The sequence below is a fragment of the Helianthus annuus genome, chromosome 16, assembly GCF_002127325.2.
Source record: "Helianthus annuus cultivar XRQ/B chromosome 16, HanXRQr2.0-SUNRISE, whole genome shotgun sequence".
In the NCBI taxonomy this organism is placed as follows: domain Eukaryota; kingdom Viridiplantae; phylum Streptophyta; class Magnoliopsida; order Asterales; family Asteraceae; genus Helianthus; species Helianthus annuus.
Genome location: NC_035448.2, coordinates 93,908,503 through 93,919,151, shown reverse-complemented (window position 1 = coordinate 93,919,151; position 10,649 = coordinate 93,908,503). Strand labels below are relative to the sequence as shown.

At 35.3% G+C, this 10,649-nt stretch overlaps 1 protein-coding gene across 2 annotated transcripts; it reads left to right on the top strand.

Annotated features, from left to right (window-relative positions):
• Positions 1-1,685: 1,685 nt before the first annotated feature.
• Positions 1,686-8,088, top strand: LOC110916007 (peroxisomal acyl-coenzyme A oxidase 1). Of its 2 annotated transcripts, none has more exons than XM_022160757.2 (15): positions 1,686-1,906; positions 1,980-2,141; positions 2,650-2,758; positions 2,854-2,915; positions 3,010-3,219; positions 3,343-3,430; positions 4,299-4,461; positions 4,692-4,890; positions 4,980-5,177; positions 5,300-5,431; positions 5,625-5,742; positions 5,900-6,010; positions 6,368-6,437; positions 6,587-6,770; positions 7,581-8,088. In XM_022160757.2, the coding sequence occupies exons 2-15, from the start codon at positions 2,004-2,006 to the stop codon at positions 7,788-7,790; spliced, it is 1,992 nt and encodes a 663-aa protein (XP_022016449.1). In that variant the 5' UTR covers positions 1,686-1,906; positions 1,980-2,003; the 3' UTR covers positions 7,791-8,088. The 2 variants fall into 2 exon arrangements, with proteins under 2 accessions (XP_022016449.1, XP_022016450.1); XM_022160758.2 differs by having other exon boundaries at positions 1,768-1,906; positions 1,984-2,141.
• The last annotated feature ends 2,561 nt before the right edge of the window (positions 8,089-10,649 follow it).

Genomic DNA, 10,649 nt, shown 5'->3' with positions numbered 1-10,649 from the left:
ATGGAATTTTAACTTGGTGTATATGCATGCTTGATATTTGTTTTACTGCTGTTTATTGCTTCGTATAATCCTTGGTGACGGTCTTTATCACATAATAGGGTTGTGCTAGGGTTCTTGATTTAGGTGAGTGTCTATATCACATAATAGATCATTAATCCTTTAGGGTGAAAATTGCATAAGTAACCTTAGAAGTAATATTCGGTAATTTAATAAAATCAAGTGTTCTGCTAATACTTGTCGCTGTGAGGCTCGAGGTTATTAATAGATCTCGGTTTGGTTTATAGCTAGGTCTAAGAAATCGGTCTAGTCCTTAAACATTCTTTCGTCTATTAAACCAAGATTAAAATCCATAGTTGCCTTAGACTTTCGCTGTGAGATAGTTTGTCTTATTTAGGCACTTTCAATAAACTAGAGGACTGTGAAGAAATCTAGAAAACCGGTAATCATAACAACCTAGGTAGTGCCACAAGAATCACCTTGAGAGGGATTGAGGGGCTTAGTTGGTATCTTAATAGGTTTAGCATTTAAAGATCCCGGTTCCATACCACAAAACTATCGAATAGAAATCCATTCTGAGTTAAACTTGCGTCTAGCCTAGGTAGTCTTCATCGCCACTGGTTCTAGTCTTCGTCCACATTCGTGTTTAGTATTTTATTACTATTTTAGTTTCATATTTTATTTAGGACTTTTAGAAACCCCCCCCCCCCCAATTAATAAACAATTAATTAAGTCCGTGTCAGTCTAAGTCTAGATAGAGTCGTTAGCGTAATCAGTAGAGTCTCTTGGGTTCGATACTCGGACTTCCTTAGGCTATACTGCATCGATCGGTACACTTGTCGGTCGTGTGGTTTAGGTTTTAGAGAGTCTTTGTTTTATAAATTTAAAACTTAGAGAGTCTAGTTTAGGGTTTAATTTAGTTAATTTAGTTAAACCACTTTTAGCACATCAAGTATATAGTAGATTATCTTGGTATGGTAAAATTGTGTTCTACATAGTTGTTGAGGAGTGCTTTTGGACGGTGCGATGAGGGTTTCTACAAAGTAAAAAGGATCACTTTGGTCAGATTATATAATGGATTATTTTGGTATGGTAAAATTGTGTTCTACATAGTTGTAACATATGCTTTTGGAGTTGTAAAACATAATTGTATCAAGAGTTAACTGGCATTTCCGTCCCTCTGGTTTGTTTACTTTTGCCACTTCAAACTAATTTTCAAAAATGCACCAGTTTCCTCACTGACATACTGGAAACGTGTCACTTCAATCTAAAAATTAAAACCCAGTTAAGTCAGACATGTTAAATGAATGGTATTATTGCCAATTAACTGACTTAAGTGAGTTTTAATTTTTGGACTGAAGTGACATGTTTCCAGTATGTCAAGAAGAAAACTGGTGTATTTTTAAAAATTTGTCTGAAATGCCAAAAGTAAACAAATCACCTGGACGAAAATAATAGTGAACACTTGTATCAATTATATCCTCTTGAAATCCTCCATTTAACCCATTTACTATTTTAGTGTTTAAGACTTTAAGTTTTAGTGGGTCGTACACCATGCATTACAATTACAAAACAAACTAATTTTGCAAATTAATAGTGAGGATAATTATGTATTATATTTTCCAAAAGTAGATATTACTTTCCGTTCTCCTTTCTATTAAAAAAAAAGATATTACTTTCCGTATGTGTTGTGTGTGAAATTGTGAACCCACACTTGACCCACCGGCCACCAAACGCACACGTGAAATTAATGTGAGCAGGCCGGCATAGCATCGTCACCAGTCAATAAAATCAAACAAGAGAGAGAGAGAGAGAGAGAGAGAGATAAAATCATCATCATCATCATCATCATCTTGTTGCATTGGGATTCTCAATACGTTTCTAAAATCCTCCTCGTATATTCGCCCTGGTATTTTTATCAACTCTTTTTGGTAACAAAGAAATCAACTTAATTCACTACAATTTGATCTTGATTTGTGTAGCTAGGTTTTGATTTGAACAAGGACATGGAAGGAGTTGATTACTTGAGTGATGAAAGGCAGAAGGCGCAGTTCGATGTGGAAGCCATGAAAGTTGCTTGGGCTGGTTCTCTTCAAGCCTTGCAACTCTCTAATCGTATGGCCAATCTCGTTGCCAATGATCCGGTACGACTCTCACTTTACTTCAATTTATCTCTGATTGCACCTTTCCTTGATCTGTCCTGTAGGCTTTTCGTCGTTTTATTTACAGGGATTATCGGTTTTTATGTTTGATCGTTAATGTATAAGTCTCAATTCACTTCACTTCTATTTATATTTGATTGCAATTTTGTTGATGAAATTAGGGTTTTAGGTGTTTTGTTTTCTGGGATTATTAGTTTTTATTTTTAATTGGTAATTGGTAATGATCCTGTATGAGTCTCAATTCAATTCACTTGAATGTTATGTTGATCTTTTGATGAAATTAAGGTTTTAGGTTTCCAGGGATTATAGGGATTTATGTTTAATTGCTATTGATTCTATATGAGATCCTGGCCATACACGTGTGTAGATCAATGGCCAGGATTTGTTCACTCAGTTCGCAAATACACTAGTGTTCACTCTAGAACCCCACCCTATATATATAGATCCCTTCTCTATATGTGTGTCTTTATATTTTGTCTTATTTTTGCAGGCCTTTGAAAAGTTTACAAGGCCCATGATGGGTAGAAAAGAGTTGCTCAAGAATACTCTTAGAAAAGCTGCTCATGGATGGAAGCTGATTGTTGATCTTCGTCTGACCGGTAATATTCACTTTAAGCCTGCAAAATGGTATTAAGATACCAAGAACCTGTTTTCATCATGTTTGACTTAAGTATGCACTTTTTGTTAATCTCAGAAGAAGAGGCTAAATGGTTGCGACTTTATATTGATGAACCTGCTTATACTGATCTTCATTGGGTAATTTCTATATCTCTTCTTAAACTGTATTATTCCAATTAGAATAAATTGTGCTTTGAGGTGTTTACCGGCTGTTGTTTTTTCGATTCTTTAGGGGATGTTCATCCCAGCTATTGAAGGACAAGGCACTGAAGAACAGAAAAAGAAATGGTTGCCATTGGCTCAGAAAATGCAAATCATTGGCTGTTATGCACAGACCGAACTTGGTCATGGCTCCAATGTGCAAGGTCTAGAAACAACCGCAACATTTGATCCCCAAACAGATGAGTTTGTCATTCACAGCCCTACTCTAACATCAAGCAAAGTAAGTCTTAATGTAACATGAAATGGGTTCACAACAGGAAACAAGTTTGTCCTTCTAATCGTATGTATTCGAATTTAAGTCTTTTCACTCATTTTCTTTTGTTTTGTGCTTGATTTCTCATAGTGGTGGCCTGGTGGATTAGGTAAAGTGTCAACACATGCCGTTGTTTATGCTCGCCTCATAGTAGGTGGTGAATTCCATGGAGTTCATGGTTAGTACAAAATCTGTTTTTATAGTTTTATATTTCAAGCCGTTTTTTTTTTTTCATTTTTGTATTAAATAGATTATCTGATCGTTTTTTAAAATAATAGATTCTGCTTCTAGTCATCTGATCAATCAGTTTCATACTAACTGCAGCAAAATTTATTGGTATTGGTAAATTAATTCTACCTATAACACCTTTTGAACCTAATTTGTGAGGCTATTATCTCCATCTCACAAGTCTCATCAACTTTACTTTTTAATTAATCACAGTTTATCAAACAATACAACAACTTCAAAAAGCACTATCTCATACAACCGTTTCATTAAACCTGTTTATCCACTTCTGATTATTCAAAATCAGTCTCTTTGAAAACACACTTTTAAACATTCAAACACATAGTTGTCAATAGCGAGCGTAGCGATCTCTATAGCGCGCTACGTAGCGTATAGGCTCGTTATTAGAGTTGCAACGATAATAGCGACATTTTATTTTATTTTTTTGCTTTTTAATATAAAATAGCAATTAAATATAGCTATAAAGTAGTTGGATTTTAGGTTTTTGTTAAATATACATATAAAATAGCATATATAAAATAGCTGGATTTTGATGTAATATACATATAAATTTTTAAATTTTTTTTTCTAGTGTACCGCTATTTATAAAATAGCCGCCCCATAAATATCGCTATTCGCTATGTAGCATATAGGTACCTTATCGCTATATGTCGCTATTTGCCATTAACAACTATGTTCAAACATCATCTGATGTTATGATTTTGCCAGGATTTTGTAGATCAAATCGTTTTCTAAAATTTTCTTCATTTTTTTGGAATAATAAAGATAGCCTTTTTTTTACCATCATTGTTTCTTTGAAGGTTTTATTGTCCAACTAAGGAGCTTGGATGATCACTCACCTCTTGCTGGCATTACTGTTGGTGATATTGGGTTGAAGTTTGGAAATGGGGCGTATAACACCATGGACAACGGTGTTTTAAGGTTTGATCATGTGCGTATCCCAAGGAACCAAATGTTGATGAGGTACTACTATTAGATCTATATACATTCTTGTTTTTTTTTATCTTCAGATGATTTGTAGTTGGTTCTAGTTTAATTACATATTGCCACTTGAAGTCACAATAATTGGTTTTTCGTATTTGGATAAACATATTTTTATTCTTGTTATTTAACTACTAAGGGGTCAAGTTATAAATAAATATAATTCTTTGCCCCCTTTTTAATCTAATATGAGATTTTTTTATTCCTCCCAGGGTGACCCAGGTTACAAAGGAAGGAAAAATTATGCAATCCAATGTTCCTCGACAACTTATCTATGGAACTATGGTGTATGTTAGGCAAACAATTGTGGCTGATGCTTCCAAAGCATTATCTCGTGCAGTTTGTATTGCTACAAGATATAGTGCTGTTCGTAGACAATTTGGTTCACGTGATGGTGGGCCTGAGACCCAGGTTTATATTTGTTTTTGTCATCGTTTAATGTTTATTCCTTATAGAAAACGGTTTAAGTTTTTATTTGTACTTTGTACACCCCTCCCTAGGTGATTGATTATAAAACTCAGCAAAGTAGACTCTTCCCTTTGCTGGCATCTGCTTATGCCTTCAGATTTGTGGGTGAGTGGTTAAAATGGCTGTACATGGATGTTAAGGAAAGATTAGCAGCTAATGACTTTTCAACATTGCCTGAGGCCCATGCATGCACTGCAGGGTTGAAGTCCATAACAACTACAGCAACAGCTGTGAGTGCTTAATTCTTTGTTGCTAGTGTAGGTTTGCTAATTATTAGATTTAGATAAAATGTGATTCATCAAGAATATACTTTTTATTCAACACTGAGGGTTAAAATCGTTATTTCTTTCAGGATGGAATTGAAGAATGTAGAAAACTATGTGGTGGTCATGGCTACCTTGTTAGTAGTGGGCTTCCGGAGCTATTTGCGGTTTACATTCCTGCTTGTACGTATGAAGGGGACAATGTTGTTCTACTACTACAGGTATGTGATGTCAACAGAATAATATGCTAATACAAAAGCCTTTATAAAATAGAAAGATTCATACCATAAGTTATCCTAATTTGAATGTAATAAAGCTAAGGAACAATATGGGAAAAATATTTTAATGAGCAATCCAAGTGTTGGTTACTCGTCTTTAAGTGCATAGATTGACTCGTGTTGCTTGCTGATTTAGGTTGCGAGGTTTCTTGTGAAAACAGTCTCGGAGCTTGGTTACAAAAAGCCAGTTGGGACAACAGCTTATATGGGGAGAGTGGCATCTCTGATGCAGAATAATTGTGCTGTACAAACTGGTAGATAATCTTCTTTAACAAACTCGGAAACTTGTTTTTTTTTTTTTACCATGGGCATAAATCAATTACGTGTATGTTAGTTATTGGGCATATGCTTAATGAATCATAACCACAATAGAGTTAAGATCTTTAATTGCTTTCTTATCCACAAATGCAGCTGAGGGTTGGCTAAACCCTGGTGCAATAGTGGAAGCATTTGAGGCTAGGGCTGCTAGAATGGCTGTTCGGTGTGGTCGACAGTTGGCCGAGTTTGAAAATCCGGAAGAAGGTACTTTTTATTTTTAGTTAACTTCTTATTATATCAATCATTTATAACTAAATGAAATGGAAGTTGGTTGTGAACACGGTATGGATAATATTTAATAACATAACATGATATTTCTTGCACATTTTAAGGCGGGTGAATTCTATTTTTGCTCTGAACTTGGGCTTCTTAAATGAGCCTACTTAACTTGAGCAAGCAAAACGAGCTAGCTCAACTCAGCTTGAGCGCGGTCAATTTTTGAACAAGTCTGCTCGGCTCGTTTATCTACGAGCTAATTTCATTCGAGCATAGAGCCGCAAACTATTTGAATAACCCTAGTTATGACCATGCTTAATGTTATTTCATTTGAGTTTGCTACAGGTTTTGCCGAACTATCAGCTGATTTGGTTGAGGCAGCAGTTGCTCACTGCCAATTAATCGTTGTATCCAAGTAAGACATAGAAGTTATATTCGTAGTATGTAACAAATTCTGTGTCAAATTGTTGGCTGTTTGGATATGCGTTTTGAAACTGATTAGATTTATAACATTATATACTTTATTTTCTGTCAACTATACAAGTGTTATTTAATATATTTCAGGTTTATTGAGAAATTGCAACAAGACATCCCTGGAAAGGGAGTGAAACAAACGCTAGAGATGTTGTGTTACGTCTACGCATTGTTTCTTCTTCACAAGCATCAAGGTGATTTCTTGGCAACAGGGTATCTTACTCCCAAACAGGCCTCACTTGCTAATGATCAACTCAGAACATTGTATTCTAAGGTATGTAGTTACCTGTTTCGTTGAATACAATTCAATTGGGTCAAGTTATTCTACAAAGGCTTCTAATTGTAAGAAGTGTAAGAAGGATTTATAGTGACAAGTGTCCAATAACCTAAAACTAAACCCACTACATCACCACCAAAAACCTAAACACCCATCCCCACCCCACCCCACCACCACCCAAAAACCTAACACCCCCCCCCCCCCCCAAAAAAAAAAAAAAAAAAAACCTAAAAAAAACTAAACACCCACCCCCACCCAAAAACCTAAACCCCCACCCCCCTCGGCAAAAAAAAAAAATTTTTTTTTTTTTTTTTGGGGTGGGTGATGTGGGGGGGGGTGGGTGGGGGTTTAGGTTTTTGGTGGTGGTGGATGTTTAAGGGTTTTTTTTTTTTTTTTTTTTTTTTTTTTTTTTGTAGTGGGGCTTTTTTGTGTAGTGGGTTTTTTTAGGTTATTGGACACTTGTCACTCTATAAATCCTTCTTACAATTAGGATCCTTTGTATTTGATCCTAATCCCAATTTATAATATGACCATGATACGCTTCTCTTTGTGTTTACACTCCAAAGTCTTGTATCCTAATGCAAGGTTTTAGGGAGGGTATAAGTGTCATGAATTTTATAAATGGGTATATTGATAGCATGATTTTTGTTGGGTAAGTATGATATTCTACCAAGTTTGGAGGAGGATATATGAAATTATCCCTTAAAATTACCTGTTTAACCTTTGTTGTTCTTTTTCTTATTAAATAAATGGTACTTAAGATAATCGACATGTAGTTTACTTGTGTACTGAGACAAGTGATGACAGGTCCGCCCAAATGCAATCGCTCTAGTTGATTCATTCAACTACACTGACCACTACCTGGGTTCCATTCTTGGGCGTTATGATGGAAACGTGTATCCAAAACTCTACGAGGCTGCTTGGAAAGATCCTCTTAATGATTCAGATGTAGTTGACGGCTTCCATGAATACGTCCAACCAATTCTCAAGCAGAAGCTCCGCACTGCTAAGCTATAAAACGCCCAGCCAATCCTCTTGCTCATTCAGATGTAGCTGATGGCTTTCACTGTTTTAGTAAGTGTTCAACAACTGTGGTTTCGGTTTGCGGTATTGTTTTAACGCTGGAAGAGCACCATAGAGCTTTTAAGCTATACTTTTATGTTGGTCTAGTTTGCAAAATGTGTGACAATCGTCGCCCTTTCGTTGTTGATTATGTGTTGAAAGTGTGCGTATTACTATTACTATTATTAACTAAAAAAGTTTAATTTCTCTATTATAATAAGACTTATTTAAGGTAAGATTTTAGTTTGGATTACTTGTTATCCTGTGTTGGAATTTATTGATGTTGCAGTTGATATCTTTGTTTTATTGGTATTTAAGTAGTTTTGTTATTTTTTACTATTTTTGTACCTTATACGCACACGTTGTCCCTGTAACCGGTTGGTAAAATTCGAAACTTGTTGAAATTGAAACATGAGACTTGTAGCTTTAATCATATAGCTTCAAGATTAGTAGAGATATTTAAGGATAAAATTATATGATTAATTTCATATATCTCCTTACAAATTTGAAAAATTTCATATATACACAATCAAAATAATGTATTTATAAAAGGATTTTAATATAGGTAGACCATAGATATAATACAATGATATTATTTTCTAATGAATGTGGTTTTCACATGTTTGACGTGTTAAATGCTTGTTTATAAACTTAATAGGGTAAATTACATTTTTCGTCCTTTATGTTTGTACTGGATTGCAATGGATGACCTTTACCTTCAATAATTACAGTGACAGTCCTTTTTTTATAAGACCTGTTGCACCCTACGTCCTTTGATCCTAACTTGATTAAAAATTTCAGTTAACTGAGGACATGTGCACCCCATATGAGGGCAAAACGGTCATTTTAAAACTAAAAAACTTATATAAAAATCTCTAAAACCTTTCCTACCCCTTTATCTCTTTCTTCCTGTTGAAACCCTTATACGCACACAAAATCGACCCCCTGCCTTCTCCCTCTCGTTTCTCGACCGGCGACCGGAGCCGGACTCCGGCGGCTATGACCGGCCGGTTATGGCTGGTTCTCCGGCTACACCACCACACCACGACCACCCTCTAAATATTTCTCACCCTCACTTACCATCGAGGAAATCTCTGACGAGACACTCACAACAACCCCTGCCTCCTCTCTCTCGCGACTGATCGACAGCCGGGCTCCGGCCGACAAACCTCCGACAAAACCCCGGTAAGTTTTCGTCTTGGAGTTCTTCTTCAACTCAGATCCGTTTGGATTTCCCTCATCATGGATTTTTTAGGCATCCATTGGAAGATGAATTGTGAAGTAAAGGTTTAAATTGAAAAACACTCCGACAAAAGTACTCTTTGATTGATGAAAACAGAAATTGAAAAACAGATTAATAACAGGAAGAAGTAAGATGATGATTGAATACCTTTGAATTGATTGGAAGATGAATTGTGAAGTAAAGGTTTAAATATACATAAATCTCAAGAGTATGTAAGAAGGATGTTTTGTAGATGACATAATCAAACCAATGAGAATAAAGTTTATTTCAATATCCATATGAAATTGATCTGCAGGTTGCAATCGATTCAATCTGCCTAAATCAGTTTGTCGTTCTGATTGCAACCAATTTCATATGCCATATCAGATCTAGGGTTCAAGAATGATGCTGGCGACCCGATTTTTTGGTGACCGGCTTTAAGAGAGAGAGAGATGGAGAAGAGAAAGGCAGAGAAAGATGGAGAAGAGAGAGAGCCGAGGAAAGAGACTGGGTGTTTATATATTGAGGAAGTAGATGGTGTTTATTTATTAATATATATTTTAAATAAAAATATGAAATGACCAAAATACCCTTTAGTGGATAGACATAACTGAAAATTTTAAATGAGTTAGTGCTAAAGGACGAAAGGTGTAATGCGTTTTCCAAATAAAGGACTGTGGCTGTAATTATTGAAGTTAAAGGTCATCCATTGCAACACGCTATAAAAATAAAGGACGAAAAGTGTAATTTACCCAACTTAATATAAGAAAAAAAAATTTAATGTTTAAACACTAAGTATATCCGACCAATAGTGAAACATATTACCGGACCGAACCAGAACCAAACCGGAACTAGAACCGAACCGGAATCGTTAATTGCTAAATTTAAGAACCGAAACCGAACTGTATTATAACAGTTCCGGTTCGGTTCAGAACCGGCTAAACGGTTCTCGTGTAAACAGTTCTCGCGAGAACCGATTGACAATTAAATCCTAAAATTAACAATTCAATAAAAACGAATCAAACCATTTAAAACATTAACTAAGAGTTGCAACATTCAAAGTTCAAACCAACCAAAATATAAGTAGCAAAGCAACAATAAAAAATTTCAAGCCATAAAACAAACTCCAAATTAAACTATTACAACCATCGTGTTAACAATTAAAACAAACATCTTCAAACTTCATTCGATCTTCATCCTCTCAATCTTCTCATAAACATCTAAATGAAACCAAGTGTTAGCAATTAAAAAAATAAACGAATAAAATTAACAAAAAGATAATATATACCCTTTGTGAACTCGTCGAATTTTTCGCATTCCTCCTCTTCGTATATGTGTTTTCTCCTGGTTCGAATCCAATCTTGCGTGCAAATTAACGCCTCAACAATGATGGGGGATAATGAACTTCTGTATGACTCCACTACCCATCCCCTCGTACTGAAAGCAGACTCAGAAGCTACAGTTGAAACTGGAATAGCCAAGATATCTGGAAAAAAAACTAATAAGTTAAATTTATATTTTTAAAAATATATTAACTTTTGAAATAACAACTGTTACCTTTCACCATACGTGCTAGGGTTGGATATCTACTT

Bases quoted from the DNA above. Each gene is read 5' to 3' on its own strand.
- LOC110916007 (XM_022160757.2), top strand. From the start codon at position 2,004: ATGGAAGGAGTTGATTACTTGAGTGATGAAAGGCAGAAGGCGCAGTTC. The intron at 4,462-4,691 runs GTACTACTATTA...TATTCCTCCCAG, and splicing joins AGGAACCAAATGTTGATGAG to GGTGACCCAGGTTACAAAGG. The intron at 6,771-7,580 runs GTATGTAGTTAC...AAGTGATGACAG, and splicing joins TCAGAACATTGTATTCTAAG to GTCCGCCCAAATGCAATCGC.